General features: G+C 36.2%; 1 protein-coding gene across 1 annotated transcript in view; it reads left to right on the top strand.

Annotated features, from left to right (window-relative positions):
- Positions 1–18,570, top strand: part of LOC117904743 (probable cyclic nucleotide-gated ion channel 20, chloroplastic) — a 42,533-nt gene extending 23,963 nt beyond the window's left edge. Inside the window, exons 4-5 of the mRNA XM_034817500.1 lie at positions 7,431–7,529; positions 18,394–18,570. Of these exons, the coding sequence (XP_034673391.1) occupies positions 7,431–7,529; positions 18,394–18,570 (276 nt within the window). The remainder of the gene's footprint in view (positions 1–7,430; positions 7,530–18,393) is intronic.
- The last annotated feature ends 1,359 nt before the right edge of the window (positions 18,571–19,929 follow it).

Genomic DNA, 19,929 nt, shown 5'->3' on the forward strand with positions numbered 1-19,929 from the left:
CAATATCAGGCCTGATTTCTGTTTCTTTGTGAGTGCTATAAGTCAATTTATGAATCCTAAGTGGATTCATCAGCAGGCTGGGTGCAGAATCTTGAGGTACTTAAAAGGTGCAATAGGTTTAGATTTTCTGTAGATTAAAACATCTAAAGTTGGATGTTATTAGCTTTTCAGATAATAATCAGACAAACTCTACTATTGATAAAAGCTCTACTACTAGTGAGTGTTATGCATTTGTTGGTGGAAACTTGATTACATGGACAAGTCAAAAACAAAATGCAGTGACAAGGTCTAGTACATAGAGCTATGGCTCATATGGTTCAAGAATCTTCTGCAGGAGCTTGTTTCTCACCTGACAAGCCTCACTGCTGTGATCATCAAGCTACCATTGATGTAACTAGTAAACCCAGTTTCATTATAGAACTAAGGATATTGAAGCACATTGCCATTAGAACATTGTTATGAGTAAGAATATGGTGACCCTTATATCAAGTGAAAAGATCAAGTTGGAGATATATTTGCTAAAGCCTCAGGAAAATTAATCTCTCTAATGTGTGTTCTAAGCTAGGTGTTTGAAATATCTTTGCTCTATCTACTAGAGTAGGAGTTAAAGTATAATATTGAAGGTATTTATGTCTTATATTAGTTAAAGGGTAACTTTAGAACTTACGGTTTCATGTTCTATTTCACTCCCCGTAGTCTCTGAAAGATGAGAACCAACTATGTAGCATCTATATCTAGAATTCAAGTATTGTATACGCCATTAGTCCGATCCTTGACCCTGCTTTTTCAGGGTAAGAAGGGGTAGAGAAAATGCCTCAATCCAATGTTTGAGTAAGACACATTCAAATTCAATATAAATCCTCAACAAGAATTTAACTTAATCTCATATTGTATTGTATGAACATAGTATAGATATGGTAGAGGGGCCCATTTAATCCCCATTTGATTAAATTCCTGAATCGGTCACTATGCAGATAAGTTATATCCATGTGTATATATATTTGTGAATATGAAGGAATTTTTATATTGCATTTTATAAATATATAAAGATAAGGTGTCTAGCAATAGGCAGAGTCCTCATGTTTGTTTACTCATTCTTTTCTTCTTTTCTTTAGTTTTTTCTTTGTTGTTTTTAAATAGCTATCATTTTATCGGAGAAATAGTAATGAGCAAGAAAGTGATAAGTTCACTACATTAAGTTTCAAGATCAGTTGGAAGATGTTTTTATTAAAGCTTTAGGAAGATTTTAATTAAGAAGTGCTTGTTTAGTCTTTTATGTTATTTAAAAGCTACATTTATGTTTTGTATTATTTTCTTATTAAGATGGAAACCTTTTTCTCTCAAATAACTAAAACAATGCTAGTTTAACATCATGTGAGAGGGAGGGAAAGATATGAATCAATTTCTACGGAAGACAAAGAAACTTTGGATTTTTCATTTTGGAGCATGATATGCATTGTTAATTGGAAGTCCCGGGTTCAAGTCCTCTCATCAACTATCTATCTAATTGGGTTTATTTTTTATTTTTTATTTTTTTTATCTCAAAAATGTGTGCAGCCTTGGAGAAACTTGTGTGAAAAGAGAGAAAAGGGAGAATCCCTAATTCTTGTTATTGAAAAACTGTTAATAATACACATTGGACTTGGGTATATATATACATGTTGGTGGGACCCACAATACAATAAGGAAAGAAAAGGAAAAGAAAAGTAAATAACCTAAATAACTGTGCACTATCTAACACTCCCCCTCAAGCTGGAGCATATATGTTATATGCACCAAGCTTGTTACAAATGTATTTAATTCTAGGACCTCTGAGAGATTTAGTAAAAATATCTGCTAGTTGATCATTTGAATTGACAAAACTAGTAGCCACACATCCTGATGTGATCTTCTCTCTAATGAAGTGTCAGTCAACTTTAATATGTTTGGTCCTTCTATGGAAGACTGGATTGGATGCAATATGCAAAGCGGCTTGGTTGTCACAGATGAGCTTCATCTGTTCATCCTTTCCAAATCTCAACTCCCGAAGAAGATGTTTCAGCCATATGAGTTCACATGTTGCCAGAGCCATAGCTCGATACTCGGCTTCAGTACTAGATCTGGCCACTACATCTTGTTTCTTACTCTTCCAGGATATTAGGTTACCTCCAATAAAAACATAATACCCGGAAGTGGAACGTCTATCTGTAGGTGAGCCAGTCCAATCTGCATCTGTGTAACCAACAACCTGGGTATGACCTTTGTTCTCGTACAACACACCTTAGCCTGGTGTGCTTTTGATATATCGAAGAATGTGGATTACAGCATCCCAATGGCTATCACATGGTGACTGTAGGAATTGACTAACAACACTTACAGGAAAAGAAATGTCTGGACGAGTAATGGTGAGGTAGTTCAGTTTACCTACAAGTCGCCGATATCTCCCAGGATCTCCTAAAGGCTCCCCCTGTCCTGGTATAAGTTTGACATTTGGATCCATAGGAGTGTCTACCGGTTTACAGTCTAACATACCGGTTTCTTCCAAGATGTCTAAAGCATACTTCCTTTGGGAAAGAACCACATCGGAACTGGATTGAGCTATCTCAATCCCTAAGAAATACTTGAGTTTCCCTAAGTCTTTAGTCTAAAAGTGGGTGAAAAGGTGTTGCTTTAGTTTCTGAATACCATTCTGATCACTATCTGTAATGACGATGTCGTCCACATAAACTACCAGATAAATACACTGCCCCGAAGAGTTATGATGATAGAAAACGGAATGGTCTGCTGTACTGCGGAACTACCAAACTCCTGAACAATAGAACTAAAACGGCCAAACCATGCTCGAGGAGATTGTTTCAAGCCATATAGAGAACGGCGTAACCTGCACACTAAACCAGACTCCTCCTGAGCAACAAAACCAGGTGGTTGCTCCATATAAACTTCCTCAACAAGATCCCCATGAAGGAAAGCATTTTTAATATCTAACTGATAAAGAGGCCAAGAACGCATTGCAACCATGGAGAGCAATAGACGAACAGAAGCTATCTTGGCAACAGGAGAGAAAGTGTCACCATAATCAGAACCATAAACCTGAGTATAGCCTTTAGCAACTAAGCGGGCCTTAAGGCGATCAACCTGACCATTAGGGCCAACCTTAACTGTGTAGACCCAACGACAACCAACTGTAGATTTACCAGAGGGTAAAACAACAAGGTCCTAAGTGCCATTGGAGTGTAAAGTAGCCATTTCATCTACCATTGCCTGTCGCCAGCTGGGATGGGAAAGAGCCTCAAGGGTGTTATTGGAAAGAGAAACAGAAGATATAGCAGAAACAAATGCATAATAGGGTGAAGATAATCGATGGTAACTCAAAAAATTGTAAATGGGATGAGGATTACGAGTAGATCGATTACCTTTCCGAAGAGCAATGGGTAAGTCAGCAGAAGGAGGCAGAGCCGGGGCAGGAGAAGCCAAAGGGATAGGAAGTGAGTCAGCAGGTACCTTGGCCAAAGGAGGAACAGCGACACGATGACGGTAATGATAAACCTGAAGTGGACGAGAAGGCACTGCATTAGGTGGGGAGAGAATGGGAAGGGGTAAAACTTCAGAAACAGGAAGAGACTTAGAGGTGGAGAAAAACGGTGAGTCCTCAAAGAAAGTGACATCAACGGAGAGAAAGTAGCGATGAGTCTCAGAGGAATAGCAACGATAACCCTTTTGAAGTCTGGAATATCCCAAGAAGATGCATTTTTTGGCTTTGGCAGAAAGTTTGTTCTGTCCAGGAGTGAGAATATGAACAAAGCAAGTACAACCAAAAACACGAGGAGGAAGGAAATAAAGTGGTTGGTCAGGGAAAAGAAGGGAATGAGGAATCTGATCGTGTAATATAGATGAGGGCATACGATTAATCAAATAACATACTGTAAGAACAGCGTCCCCCCAAAAACGAAAAGGAACATGACTATGGAGAAGGAGAGTACGAGCTATCTCAACAAGATGTCGATTCTTACGTTCAGCTACCCCATTTTGTTGAGGAGTATGAGCACAAGAAGACTGATGAATGATCCCATGTTGGGACATAAATGAAGTAAATGGTGCAGAAAAATATTCCCTGACATTGTCACTGCGCAACACACGAATAGAAATATTGAACTGGGTTTGGATTTCAGCATAAAATTTCTGGAAAATAGAGAATAACTCAGCTCGATTTTTCATTAAAAATAACCAAGTACATCGAGAATAGTCATCAATGAAAGTGACAAAATACTGAAATCCTAAAGTAGACGTGGTCCGACAAGGACCCCAAACATCAGTGTGGACAAGTTCAAAAGGAGACTTTGCCCGATTATTCAAACGCTTTGGGAACCAGACACGAGTATGTTTCCCAAGCTGACAGGACTCACACGCAAGCGACGACAAAGATGAAAAACGAGGGACCATTTTCTGGAACTTGGATAGACTAGGGTGGCCCAGGCGACCGTGGATGAGGAGGGGAGCATTAGTGGAAATGCAAACTACAGGAGTTGAAGGCAAGGTGAGGTGATAGAGGCCTTGAGACTCACGTCCTATGCCAATCGTCTTCCCCATACTCCGGTCCTGCAAGGTCACAAATTTATCAGAGAAAATGATAGAACAGTTAAGAGTGCGAGTTATTTTGCTGATGGAAATAAGATTAAAAGGACACTCAGGGGCATAAGGGAAAAAATGGAGAGGTAGGGAAGGGAGAGGATGAGCGAAACCAAAACCTTTAGCCATAGTTTGGGAACCATTAGCTAAAGTAACAGTAGGTAAGGCAGAGGTAGTAGTAATAGAAGAGAAAAGATCCTTATTACCAGATATGTGATCAGAAGCGCCAGAATCTAGAATCCAAGGTCCAAGAAAAGATGTGTGGGTAAGACAAGCAGAAGCATTACCAGTTTGGGCAACAGATGCAACAGAAGCTGACTTGGTGGCCTGATAGCGGAGATAGTCATCATACTCACTGTCAGTGAGGAAAATACCCTGAGATGTGGAAGAACTGGGAGGCTGAGGCAATTGAGGATCAGATGACTGGGCCATGTGGGCAGTGCGGGGAGGCCGCCCATGTAACTGATAACACCGATCACGAGTGTGGCCAAGCTTATTGCAATAGGTGCAATGAGGACGTTGGCCTCTATCTCGGTTACCACTGCGTCCTCCTCGAGAGTTAGTTTGAGGAACTAACACAGAAGAATCTGGAGTGTTATCAGATGGCAAAGGCTGAGTGGAGGAGATACGGAGGAGGCGAGCAAACACATCATCCAAGGATGGAACGGAGGAACTGCCAAGAATCTGATATCGGACGGTCTCGAGATCTGGACGGAGGCCAATAAGCGTAAGAACCATGAAGAACTTGTCAATTTGTGTTCGTTGATCCCCAACATCAGTAGTAAGAGGCATCACGGTCAAGAATTCCTCCTTAAGAGAGGCAATCTGGCCAATATAAGTACATAAATCCATGTCTTGTTGTGTGACATTGACAATAGAAGAAGCCACCTTATAAAGACATTGGATATCATTTGTGTATAGCCCTTTCGCCTGATTCCAAAATTTAAAGCATGTTTTGTAGGCCCGAAGATGAAGCAGAATCTTAGGATCAACTGATTGCCATAACACACTACATAACTGTGCATCTATCTTCCTCCATTGTACTCTGTCAACCTCAGGGATATCCGCCTCTTGCGTAACAAGGTGATCCTCATAACCTTGACTCATAAACCAAAGCTCCACAGAGGCAGACCAGGACAAATAATTTTCACTGCCAACCAATTTCTCTGAAGTAATCATAAGAGATTCAGATATGACAGAGGAAAAAGTGGAACTTTTAGTAGTCATATCTACTTATCTGGAAAACGAAATATGTTTGGATCGAAGAGAGCCCTAATACGGCTTCAGATCACGGCTGAAAGAAGAAAAATCCGAGGATCCGCGGCTGTGAGAGACCAAATAGTAAAGAAAAACAAATGTGGCACTATTGGAAGGGTAGAAGAACACTTCCTAAGACACGTGCAGGGCTCAGGGTGGAGAGGAAGTCACCGGAGGTCGCCGGAAATGCTGTTTAGAGGGCCGGCGGAGACCAAAAAACCCCAAAAAATGCACTTTCAAGGCTTGGATGGCACAAGCACAGGTGGAGGGTGGCTAGACGGCGTCAGGCGAGGCTGGAGGTGAAAGCGCGTGACCGGAAAGTGCTCCACGCGCCCTCATGCGCCGGAGAAGAAACGCGTTGGCCGACGCGTGGATGAGAATCTCCCTTCGGTTCTTTGAGAAAACTTGAAGATCTCCTCCTTGCGCACCTGATGGTATGGTCAGTGTCAGAAAAGGACTTCGCCGGAAAAAGGTCGCCGGAAAAATCGCCGGCGGTGAGGGTTTTCTGACGGCAGTGAGGGTTTTTTGACGGCGATACGGTTGATCGGAAAGCTTTAGGAGATGGGAAAGGTGACCGGAATGAAACACGGTCACTGAAAGATTTCCCAGAATGGATTGATGGATAAACCGGAAATAATTAAGGTTTTTTTCTCCCTAGGCTCTGATACCATGTGAAAAGAGAGAAAATGGAGAATCCTTAATTCTTGTTATTAAAAAACGATTAATAATACACATTGGACTTGGGTATATATATACATGTTAGTGGGACCCACAATACAATAAGGAAAGAAAAGGAAAAGAAAAGTAAATAACCTAAATAACTGTACACTATCTAACAACTTGAATAAAATATTTTATTGAGGAAGACTTTTTTTGATACTTTACAATATGAATAGATACAAAATATATAGGAAAAAGAAAAAAAATATGTACAACTAGAACTCTTAGAAATCAGTTGTAATATACATGGAAATACATTAAAGAATAATCTTTATTTTTCTAATCATAATCCTATCCTTAACTGCCCAAAAATATTATGTTTAAAATTTTTTATCACAAAAATGTGATTTTTTTTTGCCACTATACGGTCTATGCCCCACTCAGAGTGGTTATGGGGCCATGCAAGAGGGAGGGTATTGGAGTATAATATGTATTGTTGGCTCAAATCCTAATAGCTTAAGATTTTAGGAAAATTGATTGTTCAACATTTTACATGTGCCTTTTCTTTTGTATTAGTATAGAGTTTTCCTAAATTTCTATGTGTTGGTCTTTGGGTCTTATTCATGGGTTTAAACACTTCAGATCTTGTTTTTAATAAATTTTAGACATAATATTATTGGTTTACAAACTGATTCTATATTCTTCTATATTCTTTGTTTCTTATGTTTGGCTGTAAAAGGCATATTGGTCTAAGTCCTTTACATATTCATAGATCCATGAGAGGGATGGCATTTCCTTTTCTATCATTAATGAACAGGAGATTCTTTTATAGATGTTATTCTTGTTTGATTTGCTACGCATATTTATTTTCTATTTAATTATATTTGTTTGTTGGTCTTTGAAAACAGGAAAATAAGTGCATAATTATTGACTTGCCCCTGACAAAAACAATTGTGGCTTTCAGAAGCATGACTGATTTCATTTACTTGTTGAACATGCTTCTACAGGTGCACTAGTCTTTTGCTTCTTTCTTTTGAAGCTCTTTATTGTTATTATTATCATTCTTATGTTTATGTCATCTGGATCATATATACAGAAGCTCCTTCTATGTTGTTAATTTCATTTCATTCTTTTGAAGCTCTTTATTGTTATTATTATCATTCTTATGTTTATGTCATCTGGATCATATATACAGAAGCTCCTTCTATGTTGTTAATTTCATTTCATTGTTTTTCTTGACTGATACTCACTGAAAGATTGATAATCTGATCCCTTTTTGTCTGAAAGTTTCCTGTTGCAAGAATGGTAGTGATTGGGTGGCTTTGGTTCAGATATCCGGTTGCAACTCTGTGTTAAAGAAGGGTCAGAACTAGTCAGTTGAGGTCCAAAAATCCGAGCATAGTCATTCTAAAACTAATCTTTAAGACTTTATTATCTGTACAGTTATAGCAGCAGCTGGATTCAAATTTATTACTCATAGGCAAGGTTATTTATCGATTACTGATGAGGATTAGGACTAGAAAGCATTCTGATACTCTGTCAAGGTGCCAAACTAGCGAGAAATAAATGTGAGAAGAAGACATTTGAGTTTTTGGAAGGAAATTGAAAGGAAAGGATTTAAACTTGTAGAAGAGAGATGGAAAGAATACAAGGTAAAAATTCTTTTCCTTAACTCTTTTCTATACAGAGACTCACATATTTATATACAAAAAATCCTAGTACCTAAATTAAGAACTTTCCTAACTCAATTACAACAAATCCCTTTGATCACAGGATTACCTAATTCTCTCTACAAAATCACAACTTCCATAATTTCATTCTTTCACACTCCCCCTCAAGTTGGTGAATGGATGTTTTCCATTTTCGGTTTGGATACACTTGCTTAAAACTTTGTACTGCTTAAACCTTTTATGAGTATGCTTGCAAGTTGGCAGTAAATAGAAAAATAAGGAGTACAGATCAATCCACTACCTAGTTTCTTCTTGATAAAATGCCTGTCAATTTCTATATGTTTCGTTTGATCTTGTCGCACTAGATTATATGCCATGTTGATTTTAGATTTTTTGTTGCTATAAAGTCTCATTGGCCTATCCTATTTAATTTTCAAATCCTCCAAAATAATCTTTAACCATAGTAGTTCACAAACTCCTTGAGCCATTGCTCAAAATTCTACTTTTGCAATGAACCTTGCCACCCAACTTTGTTTCTTACTTCTCTATGTCACCAGATTCCCACTAAGAAAGGTGCAATACCCAGTAGTTGATCTTCTATCAACCACAAGTCCAACATAATCAATGTATGCTTCAAGTACTAGTCCTGGGATTCATTAAAATATGATGCCTTTTCCTGGAGACCCCTTAAGGTATTGTAGTACTCGGTTAGCAGCTTGCAGATGAACCTCTTTTAGATTGTGCATGAATTGACTAATCACACTCACAACATATGCTATATCGGGTCTTGTGTGAGAGAGATAAATGAGTCTTCCCATCGGGTGTTGATACATCCCCCCTATCTACCATAGTATCTTCCTCAGCCTCTCCAATATGATTAGGATCTATTGGTGTGCTTTTTGGTTTACACGCCAACTTCCCTATTTCCTTAAGAAGGTCTGTTACATATTTGTGTTGAGAAGTAAAAATTCTCTGCTTAAAATGTGCACCTCATTTCCTAGGAAGTATTTCAACCTTTCTAACTATTTAATTTCAAATTCCTTGGCCAAGTATTGTCTCAAAGTCTACCTCTCTAGTTCATCATTTTCCGTCATGGTGATGTCTACATATACATACCAAAAGAGCTGGAACTCTTCTTGAATCCAAATGCTTGATGAACAACATATGATCTCCCTGACTTTGTTTGTATCTCATGTTTTTCATTACTTTTGCAAACCTTTTAAACCACACCCTTGGAGACTGTTTTAGCCCATATAAAGCTTTCTTCAGTTTACACACCTTTTTAGTGATTGGGTCACTACTAAATCTAGGAGGAACTTCTATATAAATCTCTTTTTCCATATCTTCATTCATAAATGCATTTTTTTACATCAAATTGTTGTAGATCCCTATTATAATTTGTTGCCAATGATAACAAAATTCTAACTGTGTTCATCTTGGCAATCGGAGCAAATGTTTCTAAATAGTCCGCACCATATGTTTGAGTGAATCCTTTAGCTACTAGTATTGTATTGTACATTTTTAGTGTCCCATCTGCTCTATGCTTAACAGTATAGACCCACTTACATCCTATTGGTTTTTTTCTTACAGGGAAATTTACCATCTCCCAAGTTTTATTCTTTTCTAGGGCCATCATTTATGCATTCACGACTTGTCTCCAATTTTCATTAGATAAAGCCTCGGATAGAGTAGTAGGAATATGAATATTGTTCAAACTTGTGAGAAAACTCTATGGGATGGAGACAACTTTTTAAATGACACCACATGTGAAAGTGGATATAAAGGACATTTAGTGCATTCCTTCGTTCCCTTCCTGATGGTAATAGGGTGATTTTGATCTATAGATTTTTTAAACTGAAGTTTTAACTCGGTTTGTGAGGAAGGATGAGAAACTATTACCTCATTTCTAGAAGGCGGTTTAGATTTTTGGACTTGTATAAGTTTAGGGACTGTAACTTTCTTCCTTAAGTACACTTTGCTAGTCATTCGATTTTTAGGAGTAGGCTTAAGTGGCAATGACTCTGGTTTAGAGAAGTAGGGTACAAATACTGGATCAAACACTGGACTAGAGACTGCAGAAGGGTTAATGAGATAGGAATCCTGATCCTTGTCTTCCTTGATGGAATTCTCCCCCTGAAGATAAGGAGCAGGAAAATAGGACTCACAATCGTTGAAAGTAACATTTGCTGAGACAAAAGAATTTTTGGATAGTGGATGGTAACACTTATACCCCTTTTGAGTTGAGGAATATCCCACAAAAATATATTTAACCGCTATTAGGTCCAATTTTCCCTTGTTTGGATTGTAAGCATGTACAAAGGACACACATGCCAAATATCTTAGGAATGAGATGGTTTGTGGTTCTCATATTAGAATAAAATGATGAAAGTATATCCATGGGAGTTTTGAAACCTAAAACTCTATAAGGTAATCGGTTTATGAGATGTGTGGTGGTTAGGACGGCTTCCCCCCAATAAGATTTAGGCACATGTTTTTTAAACAAAAAAGCTCATGTTGTATCAAGAAGGTGACCATTTTTCCTCTCAGCAACTCCATTTTGCTATAGGGTGTTGACTCATGAATTATTCCCTTGTGTTGAAAGTATTAGAGTTAGGACTTGATTGAAATAATTTCTGGCATTGATGGACTGAAACCTCTTGATAGTGACACCAAATTGATTTTTTATCATGTTATGAAAGTTTGGATGAACAAAACTCACATCGGATTTGTGTTTAAGTAAGAAAATCCAAGAGACCCTAATACAATCATCGATAAAAGACACAAACCAACATTCCTTAGATATATTAGGAATAAGGTAGAGCCCCAAATATTACTATGAATTAGATGAAAGGGCTTTGGACTTTTTTTTTTATTATTGGTGGGGAAGGTTGAATGTTTGTGTTTGGCAAGTTCACATACATCTCAATGGAAACTCTCAACATCTAATTTCCTAAATAAAGAAGGAAACACAATTTAAGAGTTCGAAATGACGGATGTCTAAGTCTACGATGATGAAGCCAAATTTTTTGTTTATTGACAAGGTGGTGCTCAGAAGGAAGAGATACAGATGACTCGCTTGGTGTCTCAAGGTAGTGTAGCTTGTTTTGTTCCTTAGGCAATCCAATCATCTTCCCTAACCTAAAATGCATAGTGAGTAGGGTAAAAAGTCACGTTGCAACCTAGATCTTATGTAAGCTTTTGTATAGAGACAAGATTAGTGGACAACTTAGAAACATGAAGTGCATTTCTAAATGTGAGCGTAGGGCTAATTTGGACATTTGCTACACCTGCGGTAGTGGTAAATGAACCATTTGCTATGGCTATTTTCCTTTGGCTTGGACAAGGGTTATAGTTGTTAAATTGGTGTGATGAATGAGTCATGTGATCTGTAGCACCTGAATCTAAAACCTAAGAATTTGCAAAAGTTTTATTTGAGACTTTTACTCCAATGAAAATAAGAAACTTACCTAAAAGTGCCAATGAACAGGTACTTGAAGGTTTCTCCAGAGTTCCCAACAAAGCTCTCAAATTTTCAATCTCCTCTTGATTGAATCTACCTTATTCCAAGGATTTTTCTTTAATTTGTTGAATAGAAGACAAGTTTGCTTGCCCATTATACCTTTGTTACCCTCCATTGTAACCTCATTCTTTGTTAGATGTGGTTAGCTTACCATGAAGTTTCTAACATTTCTCCCGTTTATGTCTAGGCTTTTGGCAGTAAATGCACCATAAGTTATCCCTGTTGTCACGGTTTGAAGCCCTTGATCGATCAGTCTTTTTGTTATCAACAATGTTAGCCTTCTGATCACTCCCTTTGTTAGCAACCATAGCTTTGCTTTCCAGATTTTGAGGTTCAAGCATGACACTTCTCCTACTTTCTTTTGCTTGAATAATAGAGATAGTCTCATTCAAAGTTGGAAGCTCTTTATTTAGAATTTGAACTGTAACTTGGTTTAACTCAGCATTGAGACCAACTAGGAAATCATAGACTCATCTTTTTCGATATAATTGTTCAGGATTGCTGCATCTTTAGGACATTTTGTCTCAATGCATCGATAATGATCAAGTTCTTATCACAGATTTTTTAACATATTGGCATACTCTATGATTGTTTTGTTTCCTTTTTTCGCCGCTTTAGTCTTGAATTTGATTTCATATACTTGTGATGCATTTAGTGCCTTTGTTGTGTCTGATGAACTGCATCCCAAATGTCTCTGGCAATTGTTAGGAACATACATGTATTACTTATTTCAGGTGTCATTGAGTTCCACAACCACGCCATAACCATTGAGCCTCGCTCATCCTAGGCATTAATTTGAGGGTCTCCTCTCCTTGGTTCAATTCGCAAAAGATGATTGAGTTTCCCTTTTCCCTTCAAAAATCTATGAACAAGTTGTGACCATTTTAAGTAATTTTTTTCATTAAGCTTGTATGTCGCTTGAATATTCTATAATTCTCCTGTGTTATGATTGGTTATCACTCCTTCAGTTTGAGGGGTGACAAGGGTAGTTTTTGATATCTTTGACATATTTTAATTTCTTTTGCTACAATTTTTTTTTATTTTTTTGAAAAAATATAAGAGAAAGGCTTCAATAACCGAACTTAAAATAAATAAATAAATAAATAAACTTAAACCAATAGAGGTGTTGGAGCCCTTGTTGGCAAACAAAGGTGTTTTCGTGAGGTAGAAGCGAAGCCGATAGTGTCAGTGAGATCCTAGGGTGATGGCGACGGTGACGGTGATGACAATGATAATAGCGAGATCCTAAGGCAACATTGACGACAATGGCGAGATCCAAGGGTGACAGTAATGCGAGGCAATTGGATCATAATGTGAGGCAAGGACAAGGCTGACAACGAGGACTCTGTTTTGAGATCGGTAGCAGGACGGTGTGATGAGGATGAATATCTAAGATATGCATAAAGAAAGGGAATTTGTATTAATTGCAATTAAAGTAGGATTACTATTACTTGGAATTAAGTTATGAATAATAAAATTAGTATTAGTTGGAAGTAAAGTAAGATTAGTATTTATTAGAGTCAAATTAAGATTACCTAATTAGGTTATAATATAATTAGAATTAGAGCCATAATAGGTTATTAAAGTCCTAGTAGACTTTGGATTTCTTAGAGAAGCCTATAAGTAGGCTAATTGATGTAAATCAAAGGGATGAATTAATAGATGTTATTAACATCATTGCAATTGTTGCAACCTTCAATGGTGAGACTCCATTGATTTTCTTCTAAGTGAGACTCCTAGAAGGCCTTAGTGAGACTATAAGATTTCTATCTTTTCTTCATCGTTTCTTCTTTCTTGCTATTTTATTGTATTTTATTTTTTCTCTGCCATAAACTTTATTCCTTGTTCCTCTCCTTATACTCTAAAATCAAAACCCTAGCCCACCTAGTTTTGAGTGTAGGCAACCATCTTAGGGTTGTCCTACATAAGTTTTGGTATCAGAGCGAAGTTCTTGGCATGAAGGCATATGTAATTGAGGGGTGGAGCAACGTATGCAAACATGGTTGAAAACTACAATTTTTTTTATGCAACCATTGGGGAACATACCAAAGCTAAACGAAGAGGAGGATTGACGACGTACTAGCATCTTCCGAACTCGTGTTGCTTGACAAGGGAGACTATGTACTTTGATTATTGTTGGAGGTAGTTGTTCCAATTTAGCTTTAGAGGAGCTTGTTAAGAAGCTTAATTTAAAGACAGAAGATTATCCAAATCCCTATAAAATAGTATGGGTAAATGACACATCTATTTTGGTGAATTCTTGTTGTTGAGTGATATTTAATTTTAGTAATAATTTTGAGTTATCAACATGGTGTGATGTTTTGCCAATGAAAGTTGCTCATATTATGCTTGGAAGATCGTGGCTTTTTGGTGAAAGGGTCCAACATGATTGATATGAGAACACTTACACACTTGTACGCAATGGGCGTAAGAAGATCCTCTGTCCAATGAAGGAAATTGCACCACTTAAGCAACCAGAGGAAAAATTAGCACCCTTGAAACTAGAAGAGCCATCAAATACTCCTATTAAAAAGCAAGTCAAAGTTACTAGCAAGGAGAAAGAAATCATCAATAACGAATCTAGAAAGCAAGAGGTGATGGAACTGATCCTAGATCAACTATTAGAAGAGCTCAAAGAAGTTGTAGAAGCTTTAGAAGAACTGATGCTTGACTTCCTAAGGCAAAACATTATCATGAGTGGTGGCAAAAATGAAGAATCTACTGAAATTTCTTTTGAATATAGGGAATTCAAGAATCTTATTCCTCCACAAGATAATTTACAAGAAGAGTGTGGGGAGCAACTTTCCACAAGTTTGTTGATGACATAATTATTTAAAAAACTATCAAATTGTTTTACAACATTGGAATTTTTTTCAAAGTTGGGTAATTGTCTTGCATGAAATTGAACAAGTTCAAGAGATCTCGATATCTTGTTTTACCATGGTAAAGAGTCGGCGAAGAAAGAAAGGGTGGAAGGCATTGCTTAGGATTTCGATTGATGATGGAAAATCACTAAAACTCGAGGTCGAGTTTTTTTTCAAGTTGGGGGGAATTGATGAGGATGAATCTCTAGGATATGCATCAAGAAAGGGAATTTGTATTAGTTGCAATTAAAGTAGGATTACTATTGCTTGGAATTACATTAGGATTAATAAAATTAGTATTAATTGGTAGTAAAATAGGATTAGTATTTATTAGATTCAGATCAGGATTAGCTAATTAGGTTATAAGACAATTAGAATTAGAGTCATAATAGGTTATTAGAGTCCTAGTAGACTCTGGATTTCTTAGAGAAGCCTATAAATAGGCTAATTGATGTAAATCAAATGGATGAATTGATAGATAATAATATTATATTTTTTTCATTGCAATTAACCCTTAATGGTGAGACTCCATTGATTTTCTTCTAGGTGAAACTCCTAGAAAGCCTTTGTGAGACTCTAAGGTTTCTATATTTTCTTCATCGTTTCTTCTTTCTCTTTATTTTTATTTTTTCTCTACTATAAACTTTATTCCTTGTTCCTCTCCTTATACTCTAAAATCAAAACCATAGCCCACTTACTTTTGAGTGTAGGCAACCATCTTTGGGTTGTCCTACATCATGGTGACAATGAAATTTCACTGGTGCAAGGAGATTGAAGGGACGGAGATGAGACAAAGATGATGGCACAACAATAGCACTATGAGGCTGAGGTTGTTCAACCCATGTTTGTTGTGGTAGTGAGAAGGCGACAGTGCAACCTTAGTGGCACGACGACAGGGTGAGGCTGAGATGAGGGTAGTGACATTGAAGAAACTCGTATTCGCTACGATGCACTCTCAGTTGCAAAAGGGGTGCGATTCTATCAAAAAGAAATCTTCAAAGGTTGACAATGAAGGTCGACACTAAACTTTGAACTTGACAATGAAGGCCAAAGAAAATTCTTCTCTTCCTAGATTCACGAGCCTAGTGCTTTGATACCATTTAGAAGAGAGATAGAAATAATACAAGGTAAAAATTCCTTTCCTTAACTCTTTTCTATACAGTGACTCACATATTTATGTACCAAAAATCGTAGCACCTAAATTAGGAACTTTCCCAACTCAACTACAACAAATCCCTTAGATGACGGGATTGCCTAATTCTCTCCACAAAATCACAACTTCCCTAATTTCATTCTTCCACAAAACTCCCTATCTTTGTTTGCTTGGTTATGGTAGGTGGGGAGGTTAATGTATGCTTGGGAAACAAACTTGAATTTTTAGGCAAATTGAATGGAAACAAAATGAAAATCCCTTGTTTAGGAGTTAATTTGGTATTGCTTAAACTTTTAGAAAAACCACTTTTAGTTATGCCAAAAGAATAATCAGTTGTGACATAAAGTAGTTGAGCATTTGGTAGACTATGGTTTTAAATGTGTTGAGTTTCAAAAGTAACATTTAAGCATTCAATATATTGGATGTTTGAATTGTTGGGAAAATGTGTAGTGACCAAAATGGTAATGTTTTGAGCTTGATATATATTGTGGACCTAATTCTTAATAGCTTAAACATTTACTAATTTGGTAACTCAAATCAATTTCCCTCATTTTGATATAAAAATCAACTTTAATTAAATCATTCTACCACTTAAGAACCAATTCTTAATATTTTCCTTTTATTTTTTTCCTTTTTCTTTTTAGCCCATTAGGGTGCCTTAATTGGTTAAGGAGAATGCTAGGATTTGTGGTAGAGGCACACGGTCTTAGGTTCGATTCTTGCTACTGGTTGAACGCCTTGGATTACCTAGTGCTGGTTGTGGCTAGCGTGGTTAACATCTTGAGGTTTGGGTTCCCATGGAGAGTCCAAAGGCTTGGTCATGGAAGATTCCTTTGTTATTAAAAAAAAAAAAAAAAATCATTTTATTTTTTATTTTTTTATTTTTTAAAAAGTGCTTTCATTTTTCTATTTAAAATGAATTCAAGCAATACATATTTATGATAATAGTTTTTTCTTTTACATTTTGAGGATGAGTAGTATCAAGTATAAATCCCAACAAATATTGCAATAAAAGAGTCTCAATCGACATTCAAAATCATATGCTTACTAATTGTGATATTGGACAATCAATAATTAATCTCAATATAAAAAAAAATTGATCTAAAATGTCAAATTTTGGGGAAAAAATAAATAATATAATCTAAGGCAATATTATTTTATATAATAAAATTAAATAAAATATTTAATAGATTTAAAATAATTGCATTTATTTAATCTATAATAGAAGTTATGATATAATTTAATATAAATATTTAATAATATAATGTGGTACTTATTTATTATGTACAATATGAAATAATATTATTAGTAATGAAGAAATAAAAGGAAAAAACCCATTGACTAGTTGCTGATATTCTATTTAAAATTCAGTATTTGCTTGAAGTTGGTATTTTCACAAATTATTTAAGGTTATTTTGGATAACTAAAATATAAAATATATCCTAATTCTTGGAATATCACTTTTGAAAAGCTACCTCTTTCTTACTTCTCAAAATAGCTTCCAAAGTGGGTGGGATTCTTTGATAATCATGCTTCTTTTACTTCGATGAAAAATTATAAGAAAAGTGGTTCTAAGGGAAGTCTAGAATCAATCTCAAATGGGTTCTCAAAATTCCTATGTTTGTTTGGATAAGTATGTTACGTTTCACTGAATTAGTGGCATGGGATGGTGGAGATGCAAATTGATTTGATAATGGGTGTAGTGTTTGCAAGGGGGCAGCACAGTGATTGGTTATAGTTGCTGCAGTGGTGGTGGTGCACTGGCATTGGCAGTGTTTTGGTGGTGAGGCTTAGGGATGGCAACCACATGTCTTCCTGATTCCTCATGGGAGAGGATTTTGCAATGACACCTATTTAGGTGAAGTTGAAGAGGGGATTTGAAGCCTCCAAACCTGTTTTTCGAATTGTTATGGAAGTTACCTGATGCACCAAATGATGGACCTTGGGATTCCAAAACCAAGCTCACCCATGTAAAACAGTACTTTAGCAACAAGATGAACACTAATAATTTTTGACATTTTTTTTTAAAGATTTATGCAATGATTTTATTTTTCATTTTCATTTTTTATTTTTAAATTTCAGAAACAAAATGGATTTTTATTTACTGTCCCTTGTTGCTATGTTGATGATATCAGTGACATGGTTGGCCATTAACACTGGGACTTGGAGCAATGAAAGAAAATGTTATGATTATGACACTAATTTTGATCCTTGTGATATGAATTTCTTTTTCCTACTGCTGTAATATTGTCATATACTGCATATTGTAGGAATTCCTCTTATGCTGAAACCTATTCACAGTTCTGAAAACATGGTACAAGTTGAAGAAAGATCAATATTTTCTTCAGAATAAGAATATCATACTCATTTTAGGCTAATCAACACATTATAGAACAGTGCATTAGCTTCTTTCTTCTTTTAAATATTATGCATGTTCAATTCATGCAAAAATGCCAAAGCTTAGGGCCGTTACCAGTGTATCCTCTGAAAACCCTGGAAACAGGACTATGCAGGAAATGGATTTCAACTGCTTGTGAAAACTCAAATGTCTGAAATCATTATTATCAATTGGTGTTTATTATGGTATTATTGTCTATTTCAATATCTTCAAATGGAATTCTGTAAACTTAAGCATGACTGATGTATCCAATTTGTATTCTGCAGTTTAGGCTGGCCTATGTTGCTCCAGAGTCTAGAGTGGTTGGTGCCGGCGACTTAGTTGACCATCCAAAAAAAATTGCTATCCATTACCTTCATGGATATTTTTTAATTGATTTATTTATTGTTTTACCGCTTCCTCAAGTAAGTCTTTTCTCTTTCATGCTGACGTTTTCTTCTTGACCTCCTTTTGCTTTTGCTTTAAGTCAATTGATTGTTTCTTTGTGAGCGATGATGTTTTTTCCTTGACATCCTTTTGCTTGAAGTTTTAAGATCCATATGCTCAATATTTTCACATTGTTATAAATAAATAGAAATCTTGAAATTGACTTTGGTTTTTTAATGAGGATCTATGCTGATGTTTATTTTTCAGATAACTTTTAATTAATTTTGAGAGATTGAAACATTTATTACTAAATTGAAGGATGTACATGTGACTTTTAGTTTTTTATTTCAAATTTATCTTTCTTTTACTTCACATTAATAAATGTCTTCGAGTTTTTGATGGACCATTTATTGATAGACTGAACAAGAAGGTTTTGTGAGAAATTGTTTGTCTTAATTTTTCTCACACAACTTGGTACTTTTGTTTATTTTGTCATTGATGTTAAAAATCTTCTACTGAGAGTTAAGAGACAAGCTTGTCATGGCTGTCATGCAAAAACCTTTTGTATCTTTTGATTGCGTTCATGGTTGGGAATCTGTTTTCTAAATTTTTTTTCTCCATCTTTGAATCTTAAAAGTTGTCTTGATCTAAATTAAAATCAAGTAAGATTGGACTTCCATTGCTTGCGAAAAGAATCCGATGAGTTCCTTTTCCCTTGATTTTATACTTTTCTGGTATTCATGAACTTTAAATATAGTTTCCAGGTGTAGGGCATTTTCTTTAGAGAATCAAGAACTTGATATTTGATGTTTTTTAAATTCTATGAGATTTTTTGGGATGAGCAGCTATCTAGTGTCTTTGCTTGCTGTAAAGGAAAAATAGGGTTGACAGAGGGGTCAAGGTTGACTCATGAAGTTGCACTCCCCTTTTTCTCTTCTTCTTCTTCCTTCCATTTTCCATTCCTAGATCCTGCTAATTTTACTACTAGTCATGGGTCAATGTTATTATGGAGTTGAATCAAAGAATCCTAATCAGGGGCTACAGGAGGTTAGAAAACTCACTGATTACATCTGTAAAGACGCTGAAGTTGATACTGGTACAATTGACCAGTAAGGAAAACCATATTCCCTTGGATCCGTCTCTTTTAAACCTTCCTATGATACTTTTCCAATATATATATATTGGTGTTCTAGAACATTTTCTTGTAGTAGGAAAAGTACTGTAGGTATGCTTAAAAAGTGGCTCAGAAAAGATGAAACAAATGACCAAACTTCAAAGAAAATACACGGCTTTATTTGGGACTTTAAAATACTTTTGAATAGTGTTCTTAAGGTTGTTTAAAACACCAGCACAAAAGATGGAAATAACCTCCAGATTTGTGAATTTTACCCAACTCATGTGCAGTGGAACCATCTTTGATAAAAGAATCAAAAGAA

Source organism: Vitis riparia, chromosome 17, assembly GCF_004353265.1.
Source record: "Vitis riparia cultivar Riparia Gloire de Montpellier isolate 1030 chromosome 17, EGFV_Vit.rip_1.0, whole genome shotgun sequence".
Classification (NCBI taxonomy): Eukaryota; Viridiplantae; Streptophyta; class Magnoliopsida; order Vitales; family Vitaceae; genus Vitis; species Vitis riparia.